Source organism: Chamaea fasciata, unplaced genomic scaffold (assembly GCF_029207755.1).
Source record: "Chamaea fasciata isolate MVZ Bird 193981 ecotype frontalis unplaced genomic scaffold, bChaFas1.0.hap1 SCAF_31, whole genome shotgun sequence".
Classification (NCBI taxonomy): domain Eukaryota; kingdom Metazoa; phylum Chordata; class Aves; order Passeriformes; family Sylviidae; genus Chamaea; species Chamaea fasciata.
Genome location: NW_027094116.1, coordinates 2780509 through 2798303, shown reverse-complemented (window position 1 = coordinate 2798303; position 17795 = coordinate 2780509). Strand labels below are relative to the sequence as shown.

Below are 17795 nucleotides of genomic sequence, written 5' to 3'. Positions count from 1 at the left end.
TTAAACTGACTTTTAATTGGCACTGCATCAATTCAACACCGTCAAAAAATCCTCACAGCACCGAAACCTCGGGTGCAACATTTTTTATCAGTCTGGGGCATCGCTTCAGCTATTTATTTGTAAAAATAAATGGAAAAAGCAGTCTCATCATAAATATCCGGGACATTCTGGGGTCTTGAGGTGACTCTGCAGGACCAGGAGCTGGGTTAGGTGACCCTTGAGGGTCTCTCCCAGTCAGGATATTCTTGGATTCTATCCCACCTTCTGCTGAATTTTTCTCCCCACCACAGATTTGTGAATTTGAGAGTAAATAATTTTTAATAAACTTTAAACATAAGCATAAAGTGTTTGAATAGAGAACCCCTTTTGTCTGTTCTGTGGACTTTTGGATCACCTGAACGCCAGGAACCTTCCCTCAGCCTCCTAAAATATTTATATCTCAGCTATAGGATGATTTAATTGTGAAATGGATTTTATTTCATGGCTTTCTTATTCTCACATCGCTTGTGGTTGCCACAATGCCAAGTGTTGCTTCTGCCATATTAATATTCACATATTATTCTGAATATTAATCTATATTAATTCAGATTCCACAAGGGTTTCAAAGGTGCCAAACAGGGGACAAGATCTAAAATCCTCCAAGCTCAAAAGCCACAATTGTGCTTTTAACTATGTAGGTGGGATAGAAAAGTTGGGGGAAAAAATCCTAGAAAGGGAAATATGTTTGGGAACCTGTTTGGTGCTTCTCAGGAGTGTAAAAACCAACAAAGTTATTTTTATTGAGTGCATTGTGGTGACTTTTGGGTGCACATTTCTCCTCTGCGAAACCCTTGCACAGATTTTCCCCACAATTCCGCCCCAAGGGGGGAGAAGAACCACAATGAAACTCCGGATCAGATGCAACATCAGTTTAATGATAAAAAGTCAAAGTAGCATTCAGCAAAAAAACAAACAAAAGGGAAAACATATATTTATGAAAGGGAAAAGAAGCCACTGAAAACAATTCCAACTGAGAGACAGCAAGCAAGACTCCACCTCCCCTAAATTCCTGAGTCAAACCCTTCCGCTGACCGCCGGCCACCGCAGCGTTAAAACCAACGTCAGCGTGAAATGCAAAAATCGCAGAGACAAGGAAACTCTTGGAGAGAAGGACTTGGGAGGCTGCAGCAGGCTGGCCGCGGGTCCAGACACAACCAGGAGGGTTTGAGGGGCTGTGGAAACGCCGGGCAGCAGCTCCAGCCTCAGCCCGGCCCCTGGCTTGGGCCGTCCTGGGAGAGGCTCCGGCCGCACGTCCGGCCCGGCTCTAGCAGGGCAGGCACCTCCGGCCGCAGTAGCGGCCACCAAGGCCAGAGAGCCCCGAGAGCCCAAAGCCCCCCGAGTTGATGGGCACTCCCTCCTCGCTCAGGATGCTGCCCACGGCCGCCGAGGTGGAGGAGCCCACGGCGGTGTTCTGCGGGAAGGAGCTGAGGATGGGCCCGGGCAGGGTGACCACCACGGGCGAGGGCTGGATGACCACGCGGGAGTCCTGGCACTGCCGGACACAGGGCTCGTTGCAGCTGTTGGCCAGCGGGGTGGGGCCGCAGGGCCGGCACAGGTCGTAGCAGGACATGGCTGTGGCTGCAGGAGCACCTGGGGAGAGGGCGGGGAAAACACCGAGGGAGGTGAGGTATTGATGGAGATGCTGCTGGGCAGAAGGAAAACACAGCCCTGTGGAGAAGGGACAGCCCGGACAGGGAGGAAGGGAAGAATTCAACAGCCCGGACCCCAAAGTCTTCCCTGAAAAGAAATCCCAACATCCCCCACCTGTCACCATTAAAAAACAACCCAGTCCCCAGGAAAAAAAAAACAGCCACAAAAACTTGGTGAGAGCGGGATCGAGCAGAAAGACTCTCAGAGAGCACAACAAAGAAGCAAAGATTACATTTTCCCTCTAAAACCCAGTAAAACAAACCCCAGTTCCCAGGAAAAAAAAAGAGCCACAAAAAGCCGGTGAGAGCAGGATCGAGAAGAAAGACTCGGAGTGCAACGACAGAGAAGCAAAGATCCCATTGAGGAAAAAGAGAAGGGGAAGAGAAGAGCGAGGCAGAGGGCCTCGCAGCTCACCTGTGTCACCGAGGAGGAGAAGGCAGGAGAGCTGGATGAGGACTCCTGCTCCTGCTCTGCCTTTTATCCTGTCCCACACAGCCCCGGGGCCCACGGGCGCCCTCGGCACAGTGGAACGCCTTTTCCCAAGCTCATCCTGCATGCAAAACATCCCCATTAGAGAAATGGGGACACACTGCAACGCTGCTTTTTTCATTTCCCTGCGCAGGACATGCCCAGTCAGCCTCCCAGGCTCCTTTCAAGTGCCAGAATTAGAGGCCAAAATGTGCCCTGAGGGCGCAAAGCCACGTCAGCAGGGCCAGGTGATGCAGTCGTGTCCGACATCCCAAATAATTCCAGCCCTTTGCCCTTCAGGGCAGGACTTTAAAGTGTTTCCTGATGATGGAGACAGGCTCCTCAGGACCCTGAGGCTCCAGGCTGAGCATTGCCCTGCGAGGGTCAGCGCTGTCCCTCGGCCTGAGGCTGAGGGGTCAGAGACCATTCCAGGGAATGGAAGGAAGAGAATGGAGGGGTCAGGGACAATTCCAGGGAATGGAGGGGATCAGAGATCATTCCAGGGATGGAAACTACTGCTCTGGGCCTGCCCATGCAGGTTTGGAGTCACCACCCCTGGAGGTGTCCAAGGAGAACCTGGAAATAGCACTCAGTGCTCTGGACAAAGCGAGGATCAGGCAGAGGTTGGACTCGACGTTCTGGGAGAACTTTTCCAACCTCAGGGATCCCTTGGGATGAGGGAGCATCCCCAGAGCAGTCCCGTGGTGCCAAAGTCCAGCAGGATCTGCCTCTGCACTTGAAAGCTCTGCCCTGGAGGGGCAGGGACAGGCACCAGGTGGACAGTGGGACACTCCTCAGCCCCGGCTGCATCACCCGGCCCTGCTGACGAATCATTTTCCCCTGGAAATGTTTTGGCCTCTATTCCCGGCACTTGAAAGGATCGCGGGAGGTTGACTGGGCACGTCCCGCACAGGGAAATGAAAAGGCAGAGTTGCAGGGCAAAAATAAAAACACTAATTTTTGGTAATTGGGATGTTTTGCATGCGAGATGAGCTTGGTAAACACGTTCCATGCGCAAAGACCGTCCCTGGGCCCGGGGCTGTGTGGGACAGAATAAAAGGCAGAGCAGGAGCAGGAGCCCTCATCCAGCTCTCCTGCCTTCTCCTCTGCGGTGAAACAGGTGAGTGCCTTCCTCTCCTTCTCTCTCTTTTCCTCCGTCTCTCCTGGCTCCCGTTGGGGCTTTGCCTCTGTTCTGTTCTGCTGGGACAGCTGGGGATCGTCTCCATTTTCTGCCACACTGGAGGAGGGTGGGAGAAGCTCTTCTCTGTGTTTTTAGAGCCTTCTTGGGGACTGCAATTCCTTCTCTTTTCTACCTCGCTGTCGGGCTGTCCCTTCTCCACAGGCTCTGCTCTTCCTCCTGAGCACAGCATCTCCATGGGTTCCTCACCTCCCTCGGTGTTTTCCCCGCCCTCTCCCCAGGTGCTCCTGCAGCCACAGCCATGTCCTGCTACGACCTGTGCCGGCCCTGCGGCCCCACCCCGCTGGCCAACAGCTGCAACGAGCCCTGTGTCCGGCAGTGCCAGGACTCCCGCGTGGTCATCCAGCCCTCGCCCGTGGTGGTCACCCTGCCCGGGCCCATCCTCAGCTCCTTCCCGCAGAACACCGCCGTGGGCTCCTCCACCTCGGCGGCCGTGGGCAGCATCCTGAGCGAGTCCGGGGTCCCCATCAACTCGGGGGGCTTTGGGCTCTCGGGGCTCTCTGGCCTTGGTGGCCGCTACTGCGGCCGGAGGTGCCTGCCCTGCTAGAGCCGGGCCGGACGTGCGGCCGGAGCCTCTCCCAGGACGGCCCAAGCCAGGGGCCGGGCTGAGGCTGGAGCTGCTGCCCGGCGTTTCCACAGCCCCTCAAACCCTCCCGGCCAGGAGGGAGGGAGCAAACGTGGCCAGCTCAGGCCTCCTGCTTGTCCTGCTTTCTTCTGCGCCCGCCCGGGCCCTGCTCTGCTCGGCTCTGCCGGCCCAGGGGCTCAGCCCCAGCCCGGCGCAGCGGGCTCCTGCTGCTCCCGCTGTCCCCGTGCCTGGGCCGGGCACACCCGGGCTGTGCCGCTGCTGCCCAGGGCTGGCCCAGCCTGGCCCGGCGCCCCGCCCGCCCCCTGCTCCTCTTTCTCTCCTCACTGAACGCAATAAAGTTCACTCTGCATTGGAACTGGAGTCTCCTGGAGTTCCTGCCCCCTGGGATGGGCAGCCCAGCTGCTCCATGGTGGGGGGCCTGCGGTGTCCTGGGGGGGTTTGGGTGGGTAAAGGACAGGGATGGACCTTTCCCACACCTGGGCGAGGTGAGGAACCTCCAAGGGCCACAGTCCCTGCAGGTGCCACGGGGCAGGGGAGGGAGTGTGGCCTCGTGTGCGTGTGACCGGGGTGACCAGGAGGTGGCCCGGGGGACACCTGAGCCAGGACAGAGGTTGGACAACTTCCAGAGGATGGGTCAAGGCCCTGACCCGATGGTTTCTGTGCCAGCGTCACCCACCTGCCCAAGGCCAGGCTTGTGTTTCACCACCTCCAACTGCACCTTTCCCTGCCTTGCTCCGAGCTCTTCCCCCAAGCTCTGGGTGCAGAGGGAGTCCCAGGGGAGCTGAAGGGACGTGTGCCCGACAGTGCCACTGCCAAAGTCAGCCTGATGTCCCATTTTCTTCTCCGGATTTCCTGCGGGGAGTTTCTCCCCGGGGAACGGGGAGTCCTGGCCCTGCAGCCATCCTGTGGCGCTCCAAGGCTGCTCCTCTGACCCACTTTGGGCTCCAATGTCTGAAATAAAGTGATGCCATCAAGTTCCTCTGTCTCTTTACCTGCTGGGGAAACGCCCTCCCATCCCTGTGTGAGCCAGGTGGGGACAGTGGCAACAACGGGGTCAAAATGGAACCAGGGAAGGGATGGAGACCCCCCCCAGGACACCGCTGGGAGAACAGGGCCACCCCGAGGCTTCCTGGAGACCCTCAGTGGGGAGGGCTGGGCCAGGGAGAAGCAGAGAGGGCTGGAAATGCCTTTTTGTAGCATTCAGTGTTTTGCCTGTGGAAGGCCAGCGTCAAAAAAAAAAATGTTAAGGGAGTGGTCTTATGGGAAACCATCGTGGTAATTACCCACCCAGAGAACTGCCTCATAAAATTCCTTGTGCATTTCAATACACGTTCTTTTGGACAGCCAGAAAACCCGGGAGCTTTGGGAGGGTTCAAAAATATCCCATAAATATTAAAAAAAAAAACAACCAAACAAACATGAATAGCAATCTTGGTTGCTGAAAGTTCTTAATCCCAGAGCAGCAATATATAGAGAGGAGGGCGAGGGATGAAAAAATGTCACTGACATAAAGGATTAAATCAATTCCTTGTGTCATCTCAGTGAATTTTTCCTCGATTATTCCTTCAGCAGAACGGCAGACAGGATGAGCTGCCCTCGTTTTTTTTTATTTCCAAGCAGTGTAAGGAAATAAAATTAAGCACAAAAGGCAAAGAGCTCAAACACTGTTTAAGTGGAAATGCCGCGGATGGAAACGTGGCGTGTGTGTTTTGTAGGAAATCCCTCTGTCAGATGTACCCTGCCACACCTGGGGTTTTCTTCCGAACGTGTTTGTGCAGGGAAACTTCTCCTGTCAACCTGAGAGCTCCCTTCATCCCCCTGGATGAGGAATCTGCCTTGGACCTCTGGGATTGAAGATTTCTGGCTTGGACCTCTGGGACTGAAGGTTTTTCTGTCTCTGGTGGCACAGAAGTTTTGCTGGCACAGAAGTTTTGCCCCCTTTGCCACGGGGAGTGTCAGGGTGGCGCCCAAGCGGAGTTGTCACCACTCCAGGGGACACCAGCTCATGTCTTGCCCCAGGAAAGGCAACTCAGAGCTTGGAATCCTTCCCTTGCCGGACACCTCTGGGGACATCCTGGCCCCTGCTGCTCCCCAGGCTGGGTTTGCCAGCCCTGAAGTGCTCCCTGTGTCCTGCTTGGAAACGTTCCCGAGCATTTGGGGACCTGTGTAGGGTCTGGTCAGAGGCAGGGGGGGGAAAAAGGAGTGGAGGGATGGCCGTGAGGAATGGAAGAAGGAAGAGTTTCTGAAGTCAGATGTTCTCATTAGGGGAGTATTTTCGGCAAGATAATGACCCTGAGTAATATTTGCTGTTGGGAAAGCAGCGTCCTTCCTTCTGGAGCTGCCCTGTTCTGTAGATTGGAGAGCTCCAGGCGATGGCTGAAAGAGGTGAAGGGCAGAAGAAAACGAGATCATTTCTTCTGAAGGCAATGTGAGATCCCAAGGAAAGTTCAAAACCAACCCATGTAGTCTCTCTGATGAATAAATGACGTCTAAGAGGGCTTGAAAGGCCTTGGAGTCACAGACAGCCACGTCTACGGCCAGTCCCCAAAACCAAAACCAGCCCTTTAATCCGGGGTTTATAATAAAAAAACTGCATTTATTACTCCAAAGAGCTGCCTCAGGAGGGGAAGGTGCTGACATCACCTGGAAACACGGCACCACTCCACCCCAGCAGGCTGAAACACCAACCTGGTCCTGGCTGAAAAACACCCTAAAAACCTTCTGGCCTCTAATGCTGGCACTTGAAAGGAGCCAGTTTGGCTGAATGGGCATGTCCTGCACAGGGAAATGAAAAGGCAGAGTTGCAGGGAACATAAACAAGCTCCAGTTGTTAATTGGGGATGCTTTGCATAAAATATGAGCTTGTTGGTAAACACGTTCCCAGTGCGAAGGCGCGTCTGGGCCCGGGGCTGTGTGGGACAGGATAAAAGGCAGAGCAGGAGCAGGAGTCCTCATCCAGCTCTCCTGCCTTCTCCTCCTCGGTGACACAGGTGAGCTGCGAGGCCCTCTGCCTCGCTCTTCTCTTCCCCTTCTCTTTTTCCTCAATGGGATCTTTGCTTCTCTGTCGTTGCTCTCTGAGTCTTCCTCCTCAATCCCGCTCTCACTGGGTTTTTGGGGTTGTGTTTTACTGGGGACTGGGTTGTTTTTTACTGGGGACAGGTGGGGGATGTTGGGATTTCTTTACAGGGAAGACTTTGGGGTCCGGGCTGTTGAATTCTTCCCTTCCTCCCTGTCCGGGCTGTCCCTTCTCCACAGGGCTGTGTTTTCCTTCTGCCCAGCAGCATCTCCATCAATACCTCACCTCCCTCGGTGTTTTCCCCGCCCTCTCCCCAGGTGCTCCTGCAGCCACAGCCATGTCCTGCTACGACCTGTGCCGGCCCTGCGGCCCCACCCCGCTGGCCAACAGCTGCAACGAGCCCTGTGTCCGGCAGTGCCAGGACTCCCGCGTGGTCATCCAGCCCTCGCCCGTGGTGGTCACCCTGCCCGGGCCCATCCTCAGCTCCTTCCCGCAGAACACCGCCGTGGGCTCCTCCACCTCGGCGGCCGTGGGCAGCATCCTGAGCGAGGAGGGAGTGCCCATCAACTCGGGGGGCTTTGGGCTCTCGGGGCTCTCTGGCCTTGGTGGCCGCTACTGCGGCCGGAGGTGCCTGCCCTGCTAGAGCCGGGCCGGACTTGCGGCCGGAGCCTCTCCCAGGACGGCCCAAGCCAGGGGCCGGGCTGAGGCTGGAGCTGCTGCCCGGCGTTTCCACAGCCCCTCAAACCCTCCTGGTTGTGTCTGGACCCGCGGCCAGCCTGCTGCAGCCTCCCAAGTCCTTCTCTCCAAGAGTTTCCTTGTCTCTGCGATTTTTGCATTTCACGCTGACGTTGGTTTTAACGCTGCGGTGGCCGGCGGTCAGCGGAAGGGTTTGACTCAGGAATTTAGGGGAGGTGGAGTCTTGCTTGCTGTCTCTCAGTTGGAATTGTTTTCAGTGGCTTCTTTTCCCTTTCATAAATATATGTTTTCCCTTTTGTTTGTTTTTTTGCTGAATGCTACTTTGACTTTTTATCATTAAACTGATGTTGCATCTGATCCGGAGTTTCATTGTGGTTCTTCTCCCCCCTTGGGGCGGAATTGTGGGGAAAATCTGTGCAAGGGTTTCGCAGAGGAGAAATGTGCACCCAAAAGTCACCACAACACACGCGTTTCACACTCAGTAAAGTTCACTCTGCATTGGATCTGGAGTCTCCTGGAGTTCCTCCCAATTTTGGGATCCCCAGCTGAAGCTGCTCCAGGGCTTGGATGTTCTGGGGTGTTTGGGTGGGATTGGAGGGAGTGTGGCCTTGTGTGAGTGTGCGCAGGGTGACCAGGAGGTGCTCCAGGGGACATTTGAGTCAGGAGGTGTGACCCACATTGGGTTCCAGTCGATGAGGCAAAACATGGACCATTGAGATCTCTGTGCAGATTTACAGGCACCTTCCCAAAGCCTCTATTGTGCATTTCCAGCCACAAGTGGTTGTTTTCCTTGCCTGCATCCAAACCCTGGAGCACAGGGACAGCCCAAGGTCCTGAGGTGACACCTGGCACCCAGGGCAGGCGTGCAAAGAGAAATGCGAGTCCTGTGCCACATGTTGGCACACTGGAAATGGACTGAGGACGGGTCGCTCTTCCTGGAGGGATCCCAGAATCCTCAAGGTTTGGAAAAAAGCTCCAAGATCAAGGGGACGGTGTGCACGGCAGATTTCTGCAGGTCTGCTCCACACCCCTGTTCCTTCAGGACACACGGAATGACTCCACAGCAATTAATGCTTCTGACCACAGGACAATTTTGGTGGGGTGAGAAGATGCTTCCACCGCCCCCCTCTAGGCCTGGGTACAGTCCCAGGCCATGACAATTTCAATTTCAATTTCAATTTCAATTTCAATTTCAATTTCAATTTCAATGTCACTGTCAGTGCTGCTCTCTCTCAGGTGAGGGATCATGGCCCCTGTGTATCCATCCCTGTCCCATATCCACGTTACACACCCTCAAGCATCTCCCCAACCTCTGTCCTGGCTCAGATGTCCCCTGGGGCACCTCCTGGTCACCCTGGTCACGCACCTGAGATGAGAAGGCGTTTTCCCATCAAGTAAAGAGACAGAGGAACTCGGTGGCATCACTTTATTTCAGACATTGGAGCCCAAAGTGGGTCAGAGGAGCAGCCTTGGAGCGCCACAGGATGGCTGCAGGGCCAGGACTCCCCGTTCCCCGGGGAGAAACTCCCTGCAGGAAATCCGGAGAAGAAAATGGGACATCAGGCTGACTTTGGCAGTGGCACTGTCAGGCACACGTCCCTTCAGCTCCCCTGGGACTCCCTCTGCACCCAGAGCTTGGGGGAAGAGCTCGGAGCAAGGCAGGGAAAGGTGCAGTTGGAGGTGGTGAAACACAAGCCTGGCCTTGGGCAGGTGGGTGACGCTGGCACAGAAACCATCGGGTCAGGGCCTTGACCCATCAGCTGGAAGTTGTCCAACCTCTGTCCTGGCTCAGGTGTCCCCCGGGCCACCTCCTGGTCACCCCGGTCACACTCACACGAGGCCACACTCCCTCCCCTGCCCCGTGGCACCTGCAGGGACTGTGGCCCTTGGAGGTTCCTCACCTCGCCCAGGTGTGGGAAAGGTCCATCCCTGCCCTTTACCCACCCAAACCCCCCAGGACACCGCAGGCCCCCCACCATGGAGCAGCTGGGCTGCCCATCCCAGGGGGCAGGAACTCCAGGAGACTCCAGTTCCAATGCAGAGTGAACTTTATTGCGTTCAGTGAGGAGAGAAAGAGGAGCAGGGGGCGGGCAGGGCGCCGGGCCAGGCTGGGCCAGCCCTGGGCAGCAGCGGCACAGCCCGGGTGTGCCCGGCCCAGGCACGGGGACAGCGGGAGCAGCAGGAGCCCGCTGCGCCGGGCTGGGGCTGAGCCCCTGGGCCGGCAGAGCCGGGCAGAGCAGGGCCCGGGCGGGCGCAGAAGAAAGCAGGACAAGCAGGAGGCCTGAGCTGGCCACGTTTGCTCCCTCCCTCCTGGCCAGGAGGGTTTGAGGGGCTGTGGAAACGCCGGGCAGCAGCTCCAGCCTCAGCCCGGCCCCTGGCTTGGGCCGTCCTGGGAGAGGCTCCGGCCGCACGTCCGGCCCGGCTCTAGCAGGGCAGGCACCTCCGGCCGCAGTAGCGGCCACCAAGGCCAGAGAGCCCCGAGAGCCCAAAGCCCCCCGAGTTGATGGGGACCCCGGACTCGCTCAGGATGCTGCCCACGGCCGCCGAGGTGGAGGAGCCCACGGCGGTGTTCTGCGGGAAGGAGCTGAGGATGGGCCCGGGCAGGGTGACCACCACGGGCGAGGGCTCGATGATGACCCGCGAGTCCTGGCACTGCCGGACACAGGGCTCGTTGCAGCTGTTGGCCAGCGGGGTGGGGCCGCAGGGCCGGCACAGGTCGTAGCAGGACATGGCTGTGGTTGCAGGAGCACCTGGGGAAGGCCGAGGCACAGGGTGAGGCACGGCCTCGGCAGGCGGAAGAGCAGAGCCCAGGGGAGAAGGAGGAAGGAAGGATCAGGAATCCCATGCCCGCAGGGTCCCTGCACTGAGCCCAAGAGCTTCTCCCACCTCCTCCCAGTGAGCAGAGGCTGGGAGCAGCATCTGGGAGCCAAGGTCTCAGCAGAAGCTGCAGAGCAGCAAGGCCAGAGCTGAAGGCAAAGACAAAGAGAAGGAGGAGAAGGACAAGAGGAAGGCAAAGACAAAGAGAAGGAGGAGAAGGACAAGAGGGAGGCAAAGTCAAGGAAAAGGAGGAGGCCAAGAGGAAGGCAAAGGTGGTTCCAACTCACCTGTGTCACCGAGGAGGAGAAGGCAGGAGAGGTGGATGAGGGCTCCTGCACTCGGAGTGGCTTTTATACCGTCCTGGCCAGCCCCAGGGCCAGCCTTTGCTCATGGGATTTGTTTCCCAAGCTCATCCCGCATGGAAAAACAATCCCTTCCTCCAGCACCAACCTTTGATTTGGTGCTGCAACGCTCCCTTCCCCGTTTCCTTGCTGGTGGCATCCCCATTCCACCCTGGAACCTCGTTTTGTGTGACTTAATTAGAGATCAAACGCTTCTCATGGCCGGCATTGTTGATTCAGGTAATTCACGGCCAGCCCCTTGGAAAGCGACGTGTTTTTCCTCCTCTGTCTGGTCTGGCAGTTTAGTCACTGCCTCGTCTGTCTCGTGGCCATTTCCAAATTAAAACGATGCCGGGCTCATCCCACATCGCTCCAGATCCACGCAGCAATTTGCATGTTTTGCATAAATGTAATTGCAGCTATTTTCCCCTGCGTTTTCAGATCGTGCCACATGTCTGGTTTGGATCTCTCGTTGGGAATGGAACTCTGGTTTAAATGAGAGCCTAATTAGGTCACAAACCCTGCGTGGCACCGATTTTTTTTTTTTTTTTCGTTTTTCAGTCAACATTCAGCATTTTATTCCAGAAACCACGGTTTATAGCTTATTGTGTCGCTACCTTCAACTTGTGCGGAATCTCCAAGTGCATTTAATAAGCAAAAATCTGAATGTTTTTAAAAATGTGGGGTTTTTTTTCCAAGCCAGCTTTTCGGGGAATAATTCCCCCTTGACCCTCAGAGCAACTTCTGTAAAGTCTCCAGGAGTGGGTTTTTCCTTCTCTTTTTTTTTCCAACAGGGAGCTGAACTCTGTTTCTCAGAGGAAATTAAAAGTTCAGCAGCTGGCATTGAACACGGGCTACTGGGCAGGTTGCTTCCCCGGCCTAATTAGGGCTGGAATGTGCTCAGGTTTTATGTCCTGGCACCACAATTTGGAGGCCAGGGTGACCACTGGTAATATCCCTGACAGCCCTGCTGCAGGAAAGGAAAGGAGGCAATTGGGAACACAGGGGTTGGTGGTGTCCCTGCAATTGCTGGGACACCTAATTTCAGTTTATTTATGGCCGTACCCAAAGCCAGAACCCCGATTGCTTCATTCAGCTGGCGCAGCCAACAATAATTTCTGCTCAGCTCGGATCTTTTGAGCCAGGTAATTTTGGCTGACCAAGGGGAGGAAGTCTCCAGCTTCAACTTTTTCAGCCCCAAAACATCTCTGAGTAGAGAAATGTTTCGTTTTATTCATTAAAGCAGAGCTTAGCCCCGTCGTGACCGCAGCGAAACAAGAATTCAACTGACTGTGAAGGGGTGAAATGATTCCAGCAATAATTCAATCCCCGGACTGGGGGTTTTATTTTTAGGATTTTTTTCAGATTTCAGTTCAGAGAAGGAACAAATTAACTGGGAATGCATCCTGTGATGATTGAGGCTGAAGAAACGATCAAATTTGGGATGTAATCCATTCCAGGCCAGGTCGGATGGGATGTTGAGCAACCTGATCCAGCAGGACGTGGCCCTGCCCAGGGAAGGGGGGATTGGAACGAGGTGATCTTTAAGGTCCCTTCCTCCCCCAAACCATCCTGTGATTCCACAGCTGATGGGAACTTTTTAGGAAGTATTCTTATAAATTAAAACAAAAAGGGACATTTCACTGGAAGCTGCCTCCCAGCAAGATCAGAGCCTCCATCTCTCATTTAGCTTCATCCCGCATTCCGAAGCCTCCGAGGTTGTCTGTCTGCAGCTCCCCGGGGCTGCAGGACAATTGAAGCTCTGGCTCCTTGAAAAGGAGAGGAACTTCAAAGCCAATCCCAAATATTCATTAAGCGGTTGAGACACACACAAAGTGCCTCAGCCATGGAAATATTGCAGCCACGATGCGAAATCGGGATGGTTTTTGTCACTCGGGCGACGACGTCACCCGAAATTTGGTTCCTCCCTGGGCAGACGGCAGTTTGACAGCGTCAGAAACCCAGGGTTATTCATTTTTTTTCCATTAAAAAGTCATTTTTTGGCGCATGGTAATAACCTCCCACGGAGCCTCTGGAACAGATCCAAGGGATTCCTGTGACGATTTAGTGCAGCAGCAATGGGAGCAGAACCAGGTGGGGATGGGGGGGATCCCAACAGGGCCCCGCTCAGGTGAGACCCCACCTGCTCTGCTGGGTCCAGCTCTGGAATTCCCAGCTCAGGGAGCACCTGGAGCTGCTGGAAAAAGCTCCAGGATGGGATCGCAGGGATGGAGCAGCTCTGCTGGGAGGAAAGGCCGGCACAGCTGGGGTTGTTCAGCCCTGCAGAAGCTTTGGGGTGACCTCAGTGTGGCCTGGCAGGACCTGAAGGAGCCACGAGGAACACGGGGAGAGACAATTCCCGAGGGATGGAGGGACAAGACAAGGGGGATGAGTTCAGACTGACAGGGAGGGGGTTTAGGTGGGATTTGGGGGATAAATTCTTCCCTGTGAGCGTAGGGAGGCCCTGGCAGGGGATATTCCATGGATTTCCCAACCCTGGAAGTGTCCAAGGCCAGGCTGGAGCACCTTGGGATGGTGGGAATGTCCCTGCCCATGGACAGGGAGGATGAGATGAATTTTTAGGCCCCTTCCATCCCAAACCATTCCGTGATTTCCTGGGAGACTGACAGGAAATCTCCATGATAACACAAACTCAGGGAATGGACTTGTGACGCCCAGGGAAAGGAGTTTATTTGCTTCCACCCCGATCCAGGATATTCCATCAATTTTAATGGAATTTATTCCATCAAATTTATTCCATTATTGGGATTTAATTTATTCCACTGTTGGGATTTAATTCATTACACTGTTGGGATTAAGTTTATTACAGTGTTGGGATTTAATTTATTCCGTTATCGGGGATTTAATTCATTCCATTATCGGGATTTAATTCATTCCACACTGTTGGGATTCCCTTCATTCCATTACCTGGATTTGACACGGACGCAGCGTAGGAAATCACGAAATAAATGAAAAAAGCCTCGTGAGGCCAAGAATCCTGACCTGATTAGGAGCTGATTGCTGGAATGACAGCTGAGCTCTGATCTGTTTATCTTTGAGGGCTTTTATTGCTCAATCCGCGGGTGCACGAAGCCAATTCCACGCTCGGGATAATGACACGGGGGACGTGCAGAGGCATTAATGAGCACCTGGGACGGGACGTTTCGTGATCTGAGCCGCTGCCTCGGGGCTCTCCCCGTCACGCCTCGTCATTGAGAGGGATTTAAAGAGGAAAGGGGGAAAAAAAATAAAAAAGAAAAAAGAAAAAAAAAAGAAAAAATAGAAAAGAAATGTACTGCTCTATTAAAGGAGCAAACAGGTAAAACAAAGGCGGGCAAAGGAAATCTGGCTGTAGGCAAGGGCAGAGCTCGGGGCACTTTCCCTGCCCCGTCCCCTGGGCTGAAAGTTGCAGATTTCGGTGAAACGGCCCCAAAAATGAGCGTGGGGATGAGGTTTTGGTCAGCTTTGAATCGGGGGTGATGCTCCAAGAAGCGTTTCAGAGCTCGAGTGCACAATGAGGGCGGCCAGAAATGTCCCTTTTTTGCCCTATTTTGAAGGAAAATAATATCCAAAATGTCCTATTTTGAAGAAAAAAAATAATAAAATCCCAATTTCTGTGCGGGCAGGACAATTCTCTCGGCCTTTCCTGCATCCTCTCGGGGGGTTCCAGGAGCTCCAGGTCCTGCCCCAGGACTGGAATTGGGGGTTTTCTGCTCCTTAATTTTAGTTCTCTGCCTGCAAATCTGTTCAGGAGGTGCCACATCTCAGCAGGGCCTCGTCGTTCCTCCTTGGAAAAGGTTTTGGAGCAGGGAAAATTCCCTCCCTCCTTCCCTACTGCTGGGGCACCCCGAAATAATCAGAACATTGGGAGATTTCAGTAGGAAAAGGGCTTGTGCTCCGTCACCTTTCCCCGAAAATCATTCAATTTCCCATTTTTATTCCTATTTCCCCTCCTTTGACAACTCATCCCCTTCCTGGGGCTCCTCTCTGGAATTATTCCCGCAAAAAAATGGGTGACTCTGCAAGTCCCCGGGAGCAGCCCCGGGAAGTCTCAGATGAAAGGATTTCAAAGCGCTTCGCAAAATTAATGATTTATTCATGTCAAACACTCATTGGCAGCAGGATCACAAAGGGAGTCACAAAGTCACCTTGAAGGACGTGGCAAAGTCGGTAATCGACATTCTCTGGTCATGAATAGATGTTTTAAATATAATAATATCTATAATAAAGGATATAATTAAAAAATAAATCTAGTAAACCTATAAATAGATAAATCTATATTTATATAGAATAGATAAATCTATATCTATATATTTATATATGCATGTATTAAATATAAATATAAATATAAATATAAATATAAATATAAATATACAAATATACAAATAAATATACAAATATACAAATATATAAATACAAATATACAAATATATAAATATATAAATGTGCTATATATAAGTATATAAATATATAAATATATATAAGCTTAAATTCGATTGTATATTTATATTAATGTGGTGTGAATAAAATTTAAATAATGATTATATTTATCACAAATAACACAATATCAGCAATACACTAAATAATAAATAACAATCCCATTTGCTATTACAAATATAATATTAGTAATTCTATGTATTTTCTCCGTTTCCCTGATTTTGATCTGAAAACTGATTTTTTACCTCTGCCAGGTTTCCCAGAACAGGCAAATGCTGGAATTTGTTGCAGAGGAAAACTGGACATTGGACAACACTGATTTCTTAGGAATTACACAAGCATGGAGTAATTATTTAATCAAAATGCAGACATCATTCGTGGCTAGGTTTGGATTTAGGGGAAGGGAGCTCAGAGCTGAATATTTCATATTGATAAAGAAATAGCAAATAAACACATTTGATTAACATTTAATAAAAATCTGGGGCTCGTTAGGGGAAGGATTTGAGAAAAAAAAAATTTGATTTTTTTCAGTTTAATTCAGAGCCTCACAGTCCAAAAAAAACCCAGAATTCTTCTGGAATTCTGGGATAGAAAATATCCCTGAGGAAGGAACACGAGCGGAGTGGGAAGGTCAGAAAATGCAAATGGGGCCAAGTGTGACCCACAAGGAGAGAATGCAGAACTCAGTCCTGAAAAATCACCCCGGAATTAACTAGGACCTCACACACACACAAAAATTAATTAAAATTAATATTAATTCTTCAATATTACAGTTAACTGAAGAAAATTCCCACAGCTTCACCCTCCTGTTTTTATTACCATTTATTTGCTTGGGTTTCCCCCCTCTTTTACTGTTAAAATCCAGATAAATCCACGCTGATAAAATGATTGGTCGGGAGCCGAGCGTTTCCTAAGGGATGGTTTTTGAGGCAGGATTTTTCATTAAGAAGGAATTATTTTTCTAGACTGGGGGAATCATTACCCCATCGTGAGCAATTTGCAGGTCCCCAGTAATTGCAGATTTCTTAAGTGGCGGCTTTAAGGTTTCGAAAGACATAAACAAAGCCCTGGGTTTTAATTAGGGATTGGGCCTTGAAGGCCTCAAGCAGCTTTTGGCTCTTTTTTTTTTTTTTTTTTTTTTTTTTTTGCTTGGGGATGAGGGGAAAATTGAAAAAAATCAAAGTTTGCTGTTCGTTCTGAGGGAGAAATTAGGAAAAAAACCTGTTTTGTGTGAGGGTGGGGAGGTTTCCCAGGGAACTGTGGATTTCCAATCCCTGGAAGTGTCCGAGGATTGGCTGGACATCATGGGGTTGGAATTAAACGATTTTTTTTAAACCTCCTTCCCGCCCAAACCATTCCACGGCTCCATAAAACAACACACTGGGAGAACGTGGCTATAAAGGCCATTTTAAAAACTGAGTAATTTATTTTAAAAAACCAGGCCTTGTGTTTACTGGTGGAGATTTTCCAACCGGAGAAGCCATTTCAGGACACGTCCCCAAAAAAAAACGCTTCCACCAGCTCCTCCCTTAATCCCTGCCAGAGCTTGGAACTCCCACTCCTTCATTTCCCAGCTGATCCTTGGCTCGTGGGGACTTCTCCTTCCCCTCCCGGATCCCGGGGAACGGCAGCCAAGGCCTCCGGGAGCCGCCGGGATTCAAATCCGCGGGAAGGGGGAATAAATGTCAACCGCGGTTCGTTCGCTCGCGGGGTGACCTCTGAGAATTCATTCGCCTCCTGTGCTTCACCTGCTTTAAACCCCAGATAATAACTGGAATTAAAATCTGCCAAAGGCGACGGAAAATCTGGCAGCCAGGGAAGGGCGAAGGAGGTTTTTGTTTTGAGAGCTTTTTTTTTTTTTTATTTCTCTAAAAAAAAAAAAATGCAGAGAGAATAAAAATAATCCCTGGGAATCCCCAAATGTTCCGCCAGAACAAGGGGGTGGGAAAAGGGAATGGGAGGGACACAGAGAACTGAGCAGTGTTCGGGGAGGGTTCACGGAATTCCGGGATCAGCAAAGCTGGAAATGAGCTCCGAGATCATCAAATCCAACCTCTGGTGGATAAACCTTCAGGTTGAAGGTTTAACTTCACCTGGCAGCACATTTTATACAGATGCAATGAATTATTGTCTTTAAAAAATAGTGTTAGGAGGCAAACCTTAATGTGTGGATTGAGAAAGAAAGTAAGATATAAAAATATAAAAATACAAAAAAAACCCCCCTAAAAATATAGAAATACAGAAATAAAAATATAGGTAAAAATATAGAAAATTTATATATATATATAATATATATATATTTGTGTGTGTGTATATATATATATATATATATATATATATAAAATACTATATATAAGAAATACCAAGAAAAATAGGAACATAAAAAATAAAATATAAAAATAAATGTGAAAATATTTTTTTAAATTGCATCAATGTCCCTTTGTATCTTCATAGATCACATTTCAGCAGAATTAATCCTGGGGAGCAGCTTCCACATAACCTCAGGCAGGTTAACTAGAGTTAAATCTCGGGACATTCCCACCCGCC

At 51.5% G+C, this 17795-nt stretch overlaps 4 protein-coding genes across 4 annotated transcripts; 2 read left to right on the top strand and 2 right to left on the bottom strand.

Annotated features, from left to right (window-relative positions):
- Window positions 1–1303: 1303 nt before the first annotated feature.
- Window positions 1304–1626, bottom strand: LOC136303035 (feather keratin 1). Its single transcript, XM_066206622.1, has one exon. The coding sequence runs from the start codon at window positions 1607–1609 to the stop codon at window positions 1304–1306; it is 306 nt and encodes a 101-aa protein (XP_066062719.1). The 5' UTR covers window positions 1610–1626.
- Window positions 1627–3129: 1503 nt separating this feature from the next.
- Window positions 3130–3902, top strand: LOC136303002 (feather keratin 1-like). The gene is made up of 2 exons (XM_066206591.1): window positions 3130–3277; window positions 3577–3902. The coding sequence occupies exons 1-2, from the start codon at window positions 3130–3132 to the stop codon at window positions 3900–3902; spliced, it is 474 nt and encodes a 157-aa protein (XP_066062688.1).
- A 3375-nt stretch (window positions 3903–7277) lies between these two features.
- On the top strand, window positions 7278–7600 carry LOC136303034 (feather keratin 1). The gene has a single exon (XM_066206621.1). It carries the CDS (start codon window positions 7295–7297, stop codon window positions 7598–7600), a length of 306 nt encoding a protein of 101 aa, XP_066062718.1. The 5' UTR covers window positions 7278–7294.
- Window positions 7601–10077: 2477 nt separating this feature from the next.
- LOC136303039 (feather beta keratin-like) lies at window positions 10078–17335 on the bottom strand. The gene is made up of 2 exons (XM_066206626.1): window positions 17317–17335; window positions 10078–10385 (listed from the first exon to the last, which is right to left on the bottom strand). Exon 2 carries the CDS (start codon window positions 10381–10383, stop codon window positions 10078–10080), a length of 306 nt encoding a protein of 101 aa, XP_066062723.1. The 5' UTR covers window positions 10384–10385; window positions 17317–17335.
- Between the last annotated feature and the right edge of the window lie 460 nt (window positions 17336–17795).

Bases quoted from the DNA above. Each gene is read 5' to 3' on its own strand.
- LOC136303035 (XM_066206622.1), bottom strand. From the start codon at position 1,609: ATGTCCTGCTACGACCTGTGCCGGCCCTGCGGCCCCACCCCGCTGGCC.
- LOC136303002 (XM_066206591.1), top strand. From the start codon at position 3,130: ATGTTTTGCATGCGAGATGAGCTTGGTAAACACGTTCCATGCGCAAAG. The intron at 3,278-3,576 runs GTGAGTGCCTTC...CCCTCTCCCCAG, and splicing joins TCTCCTCTGCGGTGAAACAG to GTGCTCCTGCAGCCACAGCC.
- LOC136303034 (XM_066206621.1), top strand. From the start codon at position 7,295: ATGTCCTGCTACGACCTGTGCCGGCCCTGCGGCCCCACCCCGCTGGCC.
- LOC136303039 (XM_066206626.1), bottom strand. From the start codon at position 10,383: ATGTCCTGCTACGACCTGTGCCGGCCCTGCGGCCCCACCCCGCTGGCC.